Source organism: Sesamum indicum, linkage group LG13 (genome assembly GCF_026168435.1).
Source record: "Sesamum indicum cultivar Baizhima isolate 11 linkage group LG13, ASM2616843v1, whole genome shotgun sequence".
In the NCBI taxonomy this organism is placed as follows: Eukaryota; Viridiplantae; Streptophyta; class Magnoliopsida; order Lamiales; family Pedaliaceae; genus Sesamum; species Sesamum indicum.
Window position 1 is genome coordinate 12,106,555 of NC_142669.1, and position 12,898 is coordinate 12,119,452.

Below are 12,898 nucleotides of genomic sequence, written 5' to 3' on the forward strand. Positions count from 1 at the left end.
AATAAATCAAATACTCTAAAAATTGTGGATTGGCAAATAGAGAGTCAGGGTAGCAATAACCAACAAAAAACACTATTTGGGGTATAACAAAAAAATATAATTTTACAAGTTTATCTAAAAGAAATGAAGAAAATTAGTATAAAAACAAATTGACAAAGAGATTGTCACCTGACAACCTCCGATTTAAGCTCCAAGAATAATAGGGTATTTTGTTGAAGAAAAACCATATCTCAAACAAGTATGGAAGGGGTTCTAAGGATTTGCTTGTGGGGAAGAAGAAAATGCTATTCTTTCTTATGAAAATAGGTTGCCACAAATGTAGGAGACAATCTCTATATTTGTTTTCATTTTCAAATTATTTTCAAGACAAGTCAAAACATACCCAATGTTTGTCATCATTCAAAAACACCTTATCTAGGTGTTTTAAATTATTTTAACATAAATATATACATATATATATACACACACATATATATAAAACAGATATGATTTGACAATGAATAGTAATTTTTGTCTCCCAAAACACAACATTAAACATACAGTACTTATTTTAAATTATTTTAAAAAACAAATCCAAACATACATACTATCTCTAATACACACTTATTTATCTTTGTTTTTCTCTCTCTATCTTCACAAAACACAACAAAACACTTAGAAAATGAATACAAACATTATAAATGACATTGGGGAACTTTGGAAGCCAATCAAATAGTAATTTGATAGAGACAACACTGACTTCTTGAAAGGGTATTTATGGGATTACCAGAAGTTGTCATTTCTCCAATAGTTCACAGTAATCACATTAGTCACACAATTTAAGATCAAATCAACAGTATGATAATACATAGCAAACATTAAACTAACCAATCACGAACTAGATAATCATAGTAAAATCACTTTTTAATTAATCACAAGCTTACCCAAAAGTAAGGGGCCCTGAGTGGACTTGACTATTCACATTAGTGTTTGGGATAATTACATTGACACCTCCTAATTTATATTTATTTACACAAATCACTCATGTCATTTGCGTAATTAAATAAACTACCCCTGGCAGCAAATAAATAGGGATAGTTTGTGTAATAATGCTAAAGTTTTTAGGGGTGTGTGTAATTTTTCAAAAAAGTAAAGAGTGGTTTGTGTAAGTGATATTGATATTTTGATAGATGTATGTATAATTATCTAAAAGATAGGGTGATTTTTATAAATAAACCATAGGTGAAGGGGTATAAATGTAATTATTTCAAAGTATTTTTCGACTAAAAACATTAAAATAATAAAAATATAATAATATTTATAATCAAACATGAAAATGAATGTCAAATAGTTCAAATAAAGACAAAAATATATTAATATAATTTTTCACTGATATATATATATATATTATTTTTTGTGTTAATATTTAAGAGTAAAATGATAATTATATAAATGGATAACAGAAAAATAAATAAAAAACAAAGATTGGGTCCTAAATAATATTAGCGATGAAATCTGTGTACTACTTATTTCATTCATAATTATTTATGTACCAAATTAATATTAATGACAGAATTCGAGTATCAATAATAACATTATAATTTTGTCTCAAGAAAAATAAATATTATTTATAATAACTCAAATATTAAAATAACATTAATAAAAAAAAGCACTAAAATAAGTTTTACTTTACTCTTTTACGTGGGTCAGTCTGACACCCAATTCTTGGTCTTATTGCATCCCCTCCCTTTAATAATATCAAGAATTTCCAATAATCAAAGACACGACATCTGACCACCACCAAGGCATGCTCTCTTCTCCGCCGTCTGCGGCTCCACCAGCACCGCCGTCCCCCGACGAGGACTTCTTCTCTACGGCCTCCACATCCACCTCCTCCGATTCCAAGCCACCGTCCCCGTCCCCGTCCGCGACCGCAACCCCCATCCCTCAGATCCCCATCACATGGCCCGACGGCGGAGCACTCACCGTTTCTTGGGTCACCAATCTCATGCGGGCATTCGACTGGGCTTCCAGAGCTATACCCCCGGCGGAGTTCCCGTCGGTGCTTCCGGTTGGAGTTTTCGATAAACTTGTACTAGCTGCATCTAAGATTTTGCATAAAGAGCCCAACTGTGTGACAATTGACGAGAATTCTGGGTTGGGTCAGCAGTCCAGAGTTGTTGTGGTTGGTGATGTGCACGGTCAGTTGCATGATGTTCTGTTTTTGTTGAGAGATGCAGGATATCCGGCCAATGATCGTTTTTTCGTGTTCAATGGGGATTACGTGGATAGAGGTGCTTGGGGGCTTGAGGTTTTTCTACTCTTACTGGCTTGGAAGGTCAGAACTATTATGGTTTATGAACTTGATTGGGCTATTTTACTTCTTGACCAGTATTGTTCTAAGAAAAGTAGATTTCTTGGAGTGCACCTGAGGAAATGAAAATGATCTACTTTTTCATGCTTTTAGTTATTTAGGCTCAGGTTTGATCTTGTTAACGTTTATATGAACTGTGTTTCTTTGGTGAAATATGTTAACTTGAATCAGCATTCTTCTCTCGTTTCTTGTTTAACAAGTTATTTCCACGATCTGCATTAACTGAAAAAGTGTGGTTTTTGTTGTGTGGTAATATATATGGAATAAGTACACTAGCTGATGTATATATCTTGATGATTCTCTGCCTCCTGAGACACACATTCTAATCTACATAGTCTCGGAGACTGAGATCTCTGTGAGTGGTAATTTTGGAACTTTTCTTTTCTTTTATTTTGAATTGCCATTCTATGTCTATCATATGTAAGACCTGTGCCATTGCTGTCGCCATGTCCAATACTGGTTTGATGCTCATACTCAGAATTAAGAAAAGTGCCCAAGCACTATCAGTAACATCTTTTAGTACAGTATTTGGTTTTCATTGGTCGCTCTTCCTATGTTTCTATTTCCTTTCATTGAGCAAAGAATGCTTCATTTTTATTATTAAGTTGTAGCAGGAAAGCAGTGATGCATAAAATTGTTGTTTTTGATTAATGCCTGACTACTCTTCTATTCACATCGACAAGGAGGCCTGACTAAGATTCATATTGAAATATCCAACTACTCTTCCATTTGCATTGTGGAAATTGTATTTTCATAAGACTGCCAAAGCATTCAATTATATTGATCGTTAAATTGCCAATGTTTTTCTTTCCTCTCTTTGATTTTGTAATTCATGAGTTTTACTTTTCATACATGAAAGAAAGAGATAACAAGAGGACGACTAGAAGTCCTCATAAACACTAAAGCCCTATCCATTTCTTGCCTGTTTGATTCAGTAAAGATCTTGACTTATATATGTTCTACTTGCTAAAAATAAGCGATTTTTGTTGCCACACGAAGAATCACTATCCGTCTGTTGAAATCCTTGTTTAAGAGACTCTTATTTTTTTATTTCTTGTGGGAACATCAACTAGTGGAAAGAGTTTTTCTAGTGCCGTGTCCCTGGTTCTAGCTGAGAAGTCCTTATGTCATGAATACTTATGAAATTTCTTTCTTGAAATAGAGTTGCTCTTTATGAAGATTGATTTTGTTTATCATTTTGCCAAAGTGCCTTGTGCTTCAGAGGTCTTCTTGTTCCTTCTCTTTTGCCTTTTCCATACCTTGTTTCTCTCTTTACTTTCCCTTTAGTTCTCTGATAATTATACTGTTTGCTGCTATTCTCAGACCTGATCTCCCTTTACCGATACTTCATAAACCCCGGGGACTGGCGCCTTCAGACATTAGGAAGGCACTATGTTTTCAGCATTTTATTAGATTTCCAAATGTGCTGTGTTGCACATTCTTCTCTGGAATCCATCGACCATTGTGTAGTGAAGTTTGTCAAAATGTATTTCTATGAGTGTTAGATCAAATATTTAGTTCATCTGATTCTTCCAACATCTCTTGTCCTTTTCGTTTCTGCTTATAGAGAATTTGTTGGACAAAGGCCCATGCTTCTACCTTGTTTATTTGTCGCTTTGTTTTGAATGCTTCTTTTGTTAATAACTGGCTGCTTATTTAAAATCAAGTCAATTTTATATAAAAACTTCAGGTACACATAACAAATACATGACCAAGCTATTATCTTAAGTTGAGATTTTAACAGAACTAATATTTGTTTCAGGTTCTTATGCCTAACAGGGTGTATTTACTTCGTGGAAATCATGAGTCAAAGTATTGCACTTCGGTATATGGATTTGAGAAGGAAGTCTTAACGAAATATGGAGATAGCGGAAAGCATGTATACAGGAAGTGTTTAGGCTGTTTTGAAGGACTTCCCCTTGCTTCCATCATAGCTGGAAAAGTTTACACTGCACATGGAGGGCTTTTCCGTGGAACAGTTGTCACCCCATCAAAGAGATCTAAAAAGAAGAATCGGAAGGTTGTTCATAACCCTGCAGTAAATTCTCTAATTCTTGGTTCCTTGGAAGAGTTGGCAAAAGCTAGAAGGTCAGTCCTTGATCCTCCCTGGGAGGGGCCCAATTTGATACCTGGCGATATCCTATGGTCAGATCCATCAACAAGTCCGGGTCTTTCTCCAAATACAGAGAGAGGCATTGGCCTCTTATGGGGTCCAGATTGTACTGAAGAATTTCTGAAGAAGTTCAATCTAAAGGTATGTAATTTTGCCACCCATCCTATTAGGTCAGTCAATACAAAATTGCCATTTGCGCTGCAATTTTTCATCTACATTCTTTACCCTTTCATAATTAGTTGAGGAAGCTAGATATTTCCAAGCTTTAATTGTGAGGAAATTATGACTGGATGTCTGATTTATGTTGTTGGAGTAGAAATCATGATTACCCTAATTTCTTCACTCGTGCTCACAATTTAGGACAACATCGAAGCAGTTTAAGGGCAAATTCATTGAAGTTTTGCCTATTATATGCTTCATATACTTTGTGTTTTCTGGTTCTTTGCTTAACTTGGTATTACTCTTCAAAAGTTGCCTCATTGACGGCTCTATAGGAAAAAAAACATGATTCTGCTACTTCTTCAACCATGTTTACATGTTACAACGATATTGATGCAGTTTAATGGCAAATTGGTTGAGGATTGAACTGTTATTTGCTTCATTTACTTTGCCTTTTCAGTTCTTTCCTTAACTTGTATTAGTCTTCAAACTGTTGCCTCATCCACAGCCCTTACAGGAAATGTCAGTAGGAATTTCCTTCCCTTGGTTTTTGTCTTAGTATACATTTTTCTTTGGCCTGTCTTTTTCTCTTTTTTCCTTCTCTTTATTGTTCGTTTGGGTGCGGGGAGGGGGGGAGATTGGGGAGTTCGGGCTTCATTTTGAGAAGGGAAGGGGTAGACAGAAAGATTATTCGTGGAGATAGAATCTTAGAGATATTTTTAGATTAACAATGCAAAATTTGAACATTTGGATATATGTGTTTTGGGAGTCTGAAATCCAATTTTCTTCTATCACCTTTTCCATTTGAGCTAATTCCTGTAAACTTGGTTAAAATTTTAGGTTTAAGTTTAACCTTTTTTTGGCCTCAAGGGAAAGGAAATTTCATATATCTTTTACTCTTTAGAATGCTCGTAGAGATGAAAGATATTTACAGCTCAAATAAGGACCACCTTAAAATGATTATCTGTGATATACGGCACACTTTGGGTTATTTCTTTTAATGAATGTTTGGTGAGTAAAACCTTGTACATCTAAGAGCTCAAAGTAAGTAGTATAACTGTTTTGGTGTTGTCGTGAACAATAATTGGGTACTGTTCTGGAATACATTAGAAGTTAGCATGTCTTGTGTTAGGATTTGAACTATATGACTTTGAGTTGCTGGAAAATAAAACCACATGTTCTCTGGGGTGGACAAAGTTGAAGTTATTGAAAAATCTCAGTACAATCGAGAAAGAGGAGAAGAAATTTATGCATCAGCCCTAGGATCTTGGGGAACCTCATAAAGGGTTTGATTTCAGTCAGGAATAAAAAAGAATAGTTTCATGATGCTACAATTCTATAATCAAATCTCTCCAATCTAGTAAGTTAGTTGCAATGCTTCAGAATAGGATTTTTTATTTCCTATTTGGAAACTAATTAAATATGCAATGTTGGTGACGGCTTAAGATAATGAGGACATCACTTGACCCTAAATAGAGAAAAGAAAAGAAACACACACACACACACACACACACGATTCTCTTGATAATTCCTCATAATTTTATGATTTTTTCAAAGTTGCTAGATGTTAATTACAATGTAGGGTATACACCATAAGGTATAAAGTGATTGAGTAAGGGGACCGATGTCAAGTATTTCAAATCAAGTGCAATTATGTGAAGAAATAAGCAACCAAACCTTTTGGAATCTTGACTTGTTGAGCTGCCTCTCTTGGCTTCATAAAGTCCCAATGCAAATTCCATTTCTGAGCTGATGAACATGTGACCACATATAATGTGCTAACAATTGCATTTTCAGCATCCTTCTCTACAGGCTCCTTTTGAGCTTTACCCACTATCTGGCTTCACTTTGGAATGTGATCAAAGTGCTACCAGACTTGGGAGCGATTCAGGCAGACAATATGTAGATCTTTCAAATTGACTATGGAATTCTATGTCTACAGAATAAACCCTCCCTAATAATTTATCCTTTTGTATTCATTGCCCTCTTCTCTTCAAGGCAAGCCGTCCTATTAATCTTAGAAAGTGTCAAGTTCTCTTTATGAGTGGAATGTATTGATGCTATGGTCTTTTCCGTGAATTGAAGTACTGTTATATTGAACTTTTCCTATGTGGCTTAGGATGCAGTTCTACGAGACATTCAGTTAGGGTCCCATGTTTCTGGAATTTGTGTCACCAATTAATTTTTGATTGATCACAAGTATGAAGTGCTTTTCATTATCAGGAGCTCCAGGGTAGATATGTGTTGCCCTCTCCAAGTTTTCATCTGAAAGTTGTCTTCATAGACATGATAGGTCTCAGTCACATGCCATGTGGTACAACCTAGGGAATATAAATGAAAGAATAAAGTAAAACTATTTCTCTGGTGTCCTTTATATTCTATCAGACAAAACTGGGAGCATTTTTCATGAAATGTGTTGGATTTTAGGAGGATCAGGATTGGTCTACATTTTACTCAGTCAGCGATTTAAACTATTGTGAAATAGAAGATGAGTTTCAGAGGCAGAAAAAGATTGAATTTTGAAAAATGAAACTGGAGGGGAAAAGAGAGATAGGCATATTATCAGAAACACCAGGTATCTTACGATATTTTGGTTGCATAATCTCAGAACCATGCTACTTCATCGCACTATGAATAAATCTTTCTGTCTATCAAATTACAATCATTATATTACCTGGTATAGATGTCAGATACTCCCTACTTTGAGGGATCCTAAGTTTTCAAATGAGTAAGTAAAAAAGATCACTTTCCAAACTATTAATGACATCGGATTCAGACGAAGTAACTTGACTTACAAATAGAATTATAGAATGTCCGAGATATGTAGGAAAATTATTAAAATACCCTGAACTGAACAATAGTCGCTATAAATCCATTTGGTTCAGGGTTGTTGACTGTAAAGTGTTCTTTACATAGCTCGTGCTTATGTGTGAAACTTCCCTTTTAATTGATTTTATCTCAAGCTTTCTTCAATATCATCAATTTATTTGTGGAAATTGGCAAATGTGTTATTTAAACTTTTTCATATTTAGATTTTGCTCATTTCTTGTCTACTATTGACGTATTCAGACTGATAGTTAAGTTGATATGATCAGTCATACTCATTCTGCTATTGCAGTTGATCATCAGGTCACATGAAGGTCCTGATGCAAGGGATAAGCGATCTGATCTTGAAGGAATGGATGTAGGTTATACTATAGATCATCTTGTAGAATCTGGGAAGCTTATCACATTATTCAGTGCTCCAGATTATCCACAATTTCAGGTAGCTTCATGCACTTTGCATTTGATGCTTATGCAATCACTTTCTGAATTTTGGGTTTAACCTAAAATTTCTAATTGCTTGGGCTTCTCTCATCGCATACACCTTTAGACTTCACATATTAAACCGACCGTGTTGAAGTTTCACATGGTTGAATCGCTTTCTAATATAAATTCTGTTGTTGAATTCAATTTCCCAATATGTTGTAGTAATGATTTGCATGGTGTTGGGATTGCAAAACGTGTAATTCCAAGTCAACGAGCAAGAAGTATGCAAAAGAAACCACTATGTTTTCCTGTTTTTCTTTTCTATTGCTGCCCTAGATAAATTAACATCATTTGGATGAATAACTATACCAAAGTTTGTCAGAGCTTGCGTGTGAAGGGTAGAAAATAAGTTTTAAAAATTCAGATGCTCCTGAATAGACTCATTGCACAAAGCCCCTCTATAAGGACCAAGCTGATTGTATGATGCCTGCACACTAAGGCTGGACTGCTTCAGTTCATCTATATATACATATATACACACGCGCGCGCACACAAACACGCATATTGTAATACTTAAACCCTCTGGATTTACATTGAATAAGGAACTGATATTTCTTTGTTTCTTGTCTGCGTCACAGGCAACAGAAGAGAGATTCAGAAACAAAGGAGCATATATTATCCTGGAACCCCCACATTTTGACACACCTATTTTCCATAGCTTTGAAGCTGTTACCCCAAGACCAAAGGTAACTTTTCTAATAGTGCAGATGAAACTTTTTAAAGAAAATGAATATGATATACAAATTGGGGCCAAAAGTAATAAAAAAACCAACACTTCATGTTGTGAATTTCGATCTGTTAGTGTTTGGCCATTGAAAGAGAGTACTAGTTTATCTTCTTAATGTATGCTCCATGGGATAGGCATAGCTTCCTAAATGCATGTTGTAATGAAAGTAATATGATAGTCACCTATGAATATACCTTAAAACATGAAAGAAACAACTGCCTAAAACTACTTTCGCCATCATGGCAGGTAAATCCTTACTACGATTTCGAAGATGTTATCGATTCTGATGAAGAGTTGGACCTGGTGTCAATGGTGCCTGATTCAGGAGTGCAACTTCCTACTGCTTGAAGAGGCCTATTACCACCCTACGATAGTGAAGTTTTGTGAATGTTCTTGTTTTTATTTAATTGTGTGTGTATTCTATGTATCATCGGGAGACACTTTATTTACCTGTAAACCCGCTTGTCCCTTTTAAGTGTAGATTCACCTGTTGGGATGTTCTGAGCCGGGGCAGTCGCCTCTTGTATATCACAGTACCAATATGTTTGATTGTGCAGGTCCAATGATACCATGTTCCACAACTCCCCCCCCCCCCCCCCAAAGTTTTAGCTAGAAATACATTTCATGCCGTATGATGGCCTTAGCTTCCTTTCCTTCCTCATTGTAGACAAGTTCCCAGCTATTCTGGCCTCTTCACCATGAATGTGGAATGAGTTTCTTATTTCCTTGTTAGGCGCTTGTTTTCTCTGCACTTAATCTGTCATCCTTTCTTTCGTTGTTATTTTGTAATTATTCAGTCAGGATGCACCGACACTCAAAAATATGACGAGTATCTTGTTGGAGATTCGTTGGACGCTGTATCGGACCTTAGGCTTCGCCTTCAAGTTGAAGTTGGCGTGTTCATAATTCTGAGTTTTCACATGTTTGATGGCATGATGGACATATTTGAAGGATGTCTCAAAACATATATGTAATAAAAATCACGTCAGAGCTTGTCTGATACGTCACAAAGTTGATTGTTGTGCGTGACTGAAGTTTGTCTAATTTTTTTGTGCGTCCAAGTGAGTTATATTCTTTTCGAAAAATTATCCACTGACCTATAGTACAAGTATATAAATTTACATGTATTTTTTTTAATAATATACATACACCAATAAAAAATACCGACATCATTACATTGATATCTCATCTCCTATTTTCCGATTTCCAAAATGTTGACGCCAAAAGTACCCTTGAAAATTCTAAAATGGCTTTATTGATTTAGTCAGATTTTATCTAATTTTTCGAGGATCATAATTGTGACACGATACCTCTTGATTATTATATTAATATTAGCGATGATCCTTAATAAATTAATTTATTATTATTCAGAAAATTTATTTTTCATCACATTTTTTTAAGGGTTAAAATTTATTTGAGTCAGTTGAAATAAAGAATATTTTAATCGACTTCGAGTGTCATGTGGCACTAAACCCCAACGAATTGTTGAAGGGTGGCAGCCATACCCCTTTTTCTATTGACCCAAACCTAAATAAACAAAAAAATCAAAAATAAAAAACCCAACGTAATGTTTGGATTTGTGTTTCGAGTGTTTGTTTTGTGTTTTGGAAATAAAGAGAGAAAAATAGAGATAAGTAAATTTGTTGAAGATAGATTGCATGTTTTGAATTTGTATTTTGAGGTAATTTAAAATATTTTAAAATAAGTGGTGTAGGTTTGATGTTGAGATTCGGGAGACAAAAATCATTGTTATTGTTAATCATATCTCTTTTATATATATTTTTATATATAGATATGTGTATATGTACAAATATTGTATGTTTAATATATGAAATGCACGGTTTCCTGATCATGCTCTTCACCAACTACCTCGAATTCATTGATCACGCACGATTTCCTGATCCAATATATGAAATGCCTCCCCTACCCCCAATACGGCAATTGTGCAAATCGCACTCATCAATTTCTCTCCTTGTAAGGTCTCCCTTACTGCAAATAGTGCATCCTTGATCAGATTTTCTCGTGATGAGTCCATGAAACCCTCAAACTTCCGTTCTAGGTATGTCTTTGCAGCCTGTAACCGAGATCCAATAGCAAATGCTTGGTATTCGAAGTAATTACCGCTTGGACAGTTGTAATAGAGGTGAACTCCGGATTCATCTAGACCACCAACCAGCAGGCCAACACCATATGGTCATTTCCATGACCGCTGTGTGCATACCTGCATTGCGATAATGAAAAACCAGATACTAAGTAATAAATTCAAGCAACAATAAAGTTTTTGCAATTGACGCATGGAAGAAAGCTCAGGAGAAAAGAAAGAGAAATCCCAGTCAATTGATCATGAGGAGAAAAGAAGAAAGACAAAGAAATTGAAGGTAATTGGACCAGAAAGATGGGTAACATCCTAACTCTCAATTAGACAATGCTCCACAAAATAAACCACCAAACAACTACGAGAAACAAGAAATTAAACTAAACCTGAGCCTTGTCGGCTAGCTGAACAGCAAGACGGCCGACAGGAAGCGGCGACTCGTAAGTATAGGAATAATTAATGCCCAGCTTTCTTGTAAAGGCCCATGTTTTCATGAAAGATCAAACATAACATACAGACAACTCTTAAGTTTATGTAATTACTGAATATCATCACTCTAAAATCAATAAGCTTGATGCAGGAAAGGAGAAGTGGTAGTATGTTCAGAGGAGAAGAATGCTGACTTCTTTCATGCTGTCCTGGGTGGACTTGGCCAGTTTGGTATAATAACTCGAGCAAGAATCTCTTTAGAACCAGCACCAAAGATGGTAAAGATTCTCTAATCCTGTCAAAAGATAATTGCAACCCTTTACAATAGCTGAAACAGCTTGATAAGCTTGCATTTAAACTGTTCACAGGTAAAGTGAATCAGAGTGCTTTATTCAGATTTCTCCACTTTTGCGAGAGACCAAGAGCATTTAATATCTGCAGAGAACACCTTTGATTACATAGACAGGTCTGGTGATCAGAGACATACCCAAAAATGTTTGCTAATATCCAATTTCTTTTTTATCTATGCAGGAAATTAAGTCCTTATTATCTCAATTAAGCTACATCCCCTCAACACTCTTTGTTACAGAAGTTTCATACGTAGAATTCTTGGACAGGGTCCATGCTGCAGAACTAAAACTACGGTCAAAAGGACTTTGGGAACTTCCATACCCATGGCTCAATCTACTTGTTCCAAGAAGCAAAATACACAGCTTTGCTGAAGGTGTTTTTGGCAGCATTCTAACAGACACAAATAATGGCCCGGTACTTGTCTACCCAGTGAATAAATCAAAGTAAGTCCTAAATTAAATTACAAGATTAATTCTGTGTAATGTGTGCATTCGATGCACATGGTTTTTGGATCATCCTTTTAGTTGCTACTTGCGAATTTGTGTTTTCTTTGTATGATTTACTTTTACGATATTGGATATCATGGTCTATATTTTTTACATGAAATGTATGTTATTTGATGATGGATGATCACAGAACCGTGCCACTTGTATGTGTTATGTTTGTTGGGTCGGCTCGTACGCCCTTTTAATTTTCTTCTCTCCCCTTCTCTCATTTTTTGCCTTGGAATAATAAAGCTTGTTATCATCTCCATTATGTACTCCCCCCGACTTCCGATCGGAATTTTTTTTCAGTTATAACGAGAGTAATATAGGATTTTTTTATGAGGATTTTGTTTTTGTAATAAAGCAAAACCATGGAGAAGGAGGCCCACGGAGTAATTACAAGGCTCATTTATATATTAATGGGTAGGTTACTTTTGTAATAGCATAGGGCCACCTTGGACAGACCCTAGACTCACTGCGGGCTTAGTGGGTAGCATAGATTGGACTTGTAATCATCCCACAGGGGTATGCTTAGCTATTTTGCATGCAATGTGTTTAATGCTTTTTTGTATTTAATGTTATTTGGCATGTAATGTTATTATGTGAGGAGGTCTCAATCAAACACTCAAACCTAACTCTCACTTGGTTTGACCAAGTTAAATATTAGGCCTATAGTGGACTTGGATCTAAATTGTTTTGATCTATCCAAGCCTTCCATCCACAACAATATAGTGAGAAAACTACCACTACCTAAGTGTGGTTTTACGAGTCGTGGCACACTTAGAATAGAGGAAAGTTGCACCATTATTGTGAACAAAGGAACGCGTTCATTGTTTTCCTGTCTCACGAGTTGTGGGGGGCGACGAGTGAAGTGTTC

At 35.6% G+C, this 12,898-nt stretch overlaps 1 protein-coding gene and 1 pseudogene across 1 annotated transcript; both read left to right on the top strand.

Moving 5' to 3' along the window:
• Nucleotides 1–1,717: 1,717 nt before the first annotated feature.
• On the top strand, nucleotides 1,718–9,393 carry PP7 (serine/threonine phosphatase 7). The gene is made up of 5 exons (XM_088876926.1): nucleotides 1,718–2,317; nucleotides 4,116–4,607; nucleotides 7,744–7,890; nucleotides 8,513–8,620; nucleotides 8,908–9,393. Exons 1-5 carry the CDS (start codon nucleotides 1,787–1,789, stop codon nucleotides 9,007–9,009), a joined length of 1,380 nt encoding a protein of 459 aa, XP_088733052.1. The 5' UTR covers nucleotides 1,718–1,786; the 3' UTR covers nucleotides 9,010–9,393.
• Nucleotides 9,394–10,955: 1,562 nt separating this feature from the next.
• LOC110013116 (cytokinin dehydrogenase 6-like) lies at nucleotides 10,956–12,009 on the top strand (annotated as a pseudogene).
• Nucleotides 12,010–12,898: the final 889 nt, after the last annotated feature.

Bases quoted from the DNA above. Each gene is read 5' to 3' on its own strand.
- PP7 (XM_088876926.1), top strand. From the start codon at position 1,787: ATGCTCTCTTCTCCGCCGTCTGCGGCTCCACCAGCACCGCCGTCCCCC. The intron at 2,318-4,115 runs GTCAGAACTATT...TATTTGTTTCAG, and splicing joins TACTCTTACTGGCTTGGAAG to GTTCTTATGCCTAACAGGGT. The intron at 4,608-7,743 runs GTATGTAATTTT...CTGCTATTGCAG, and splicing joins TGAAGAAGTTCAATCTAAAG to TTGATCATCAGGTCACATGA.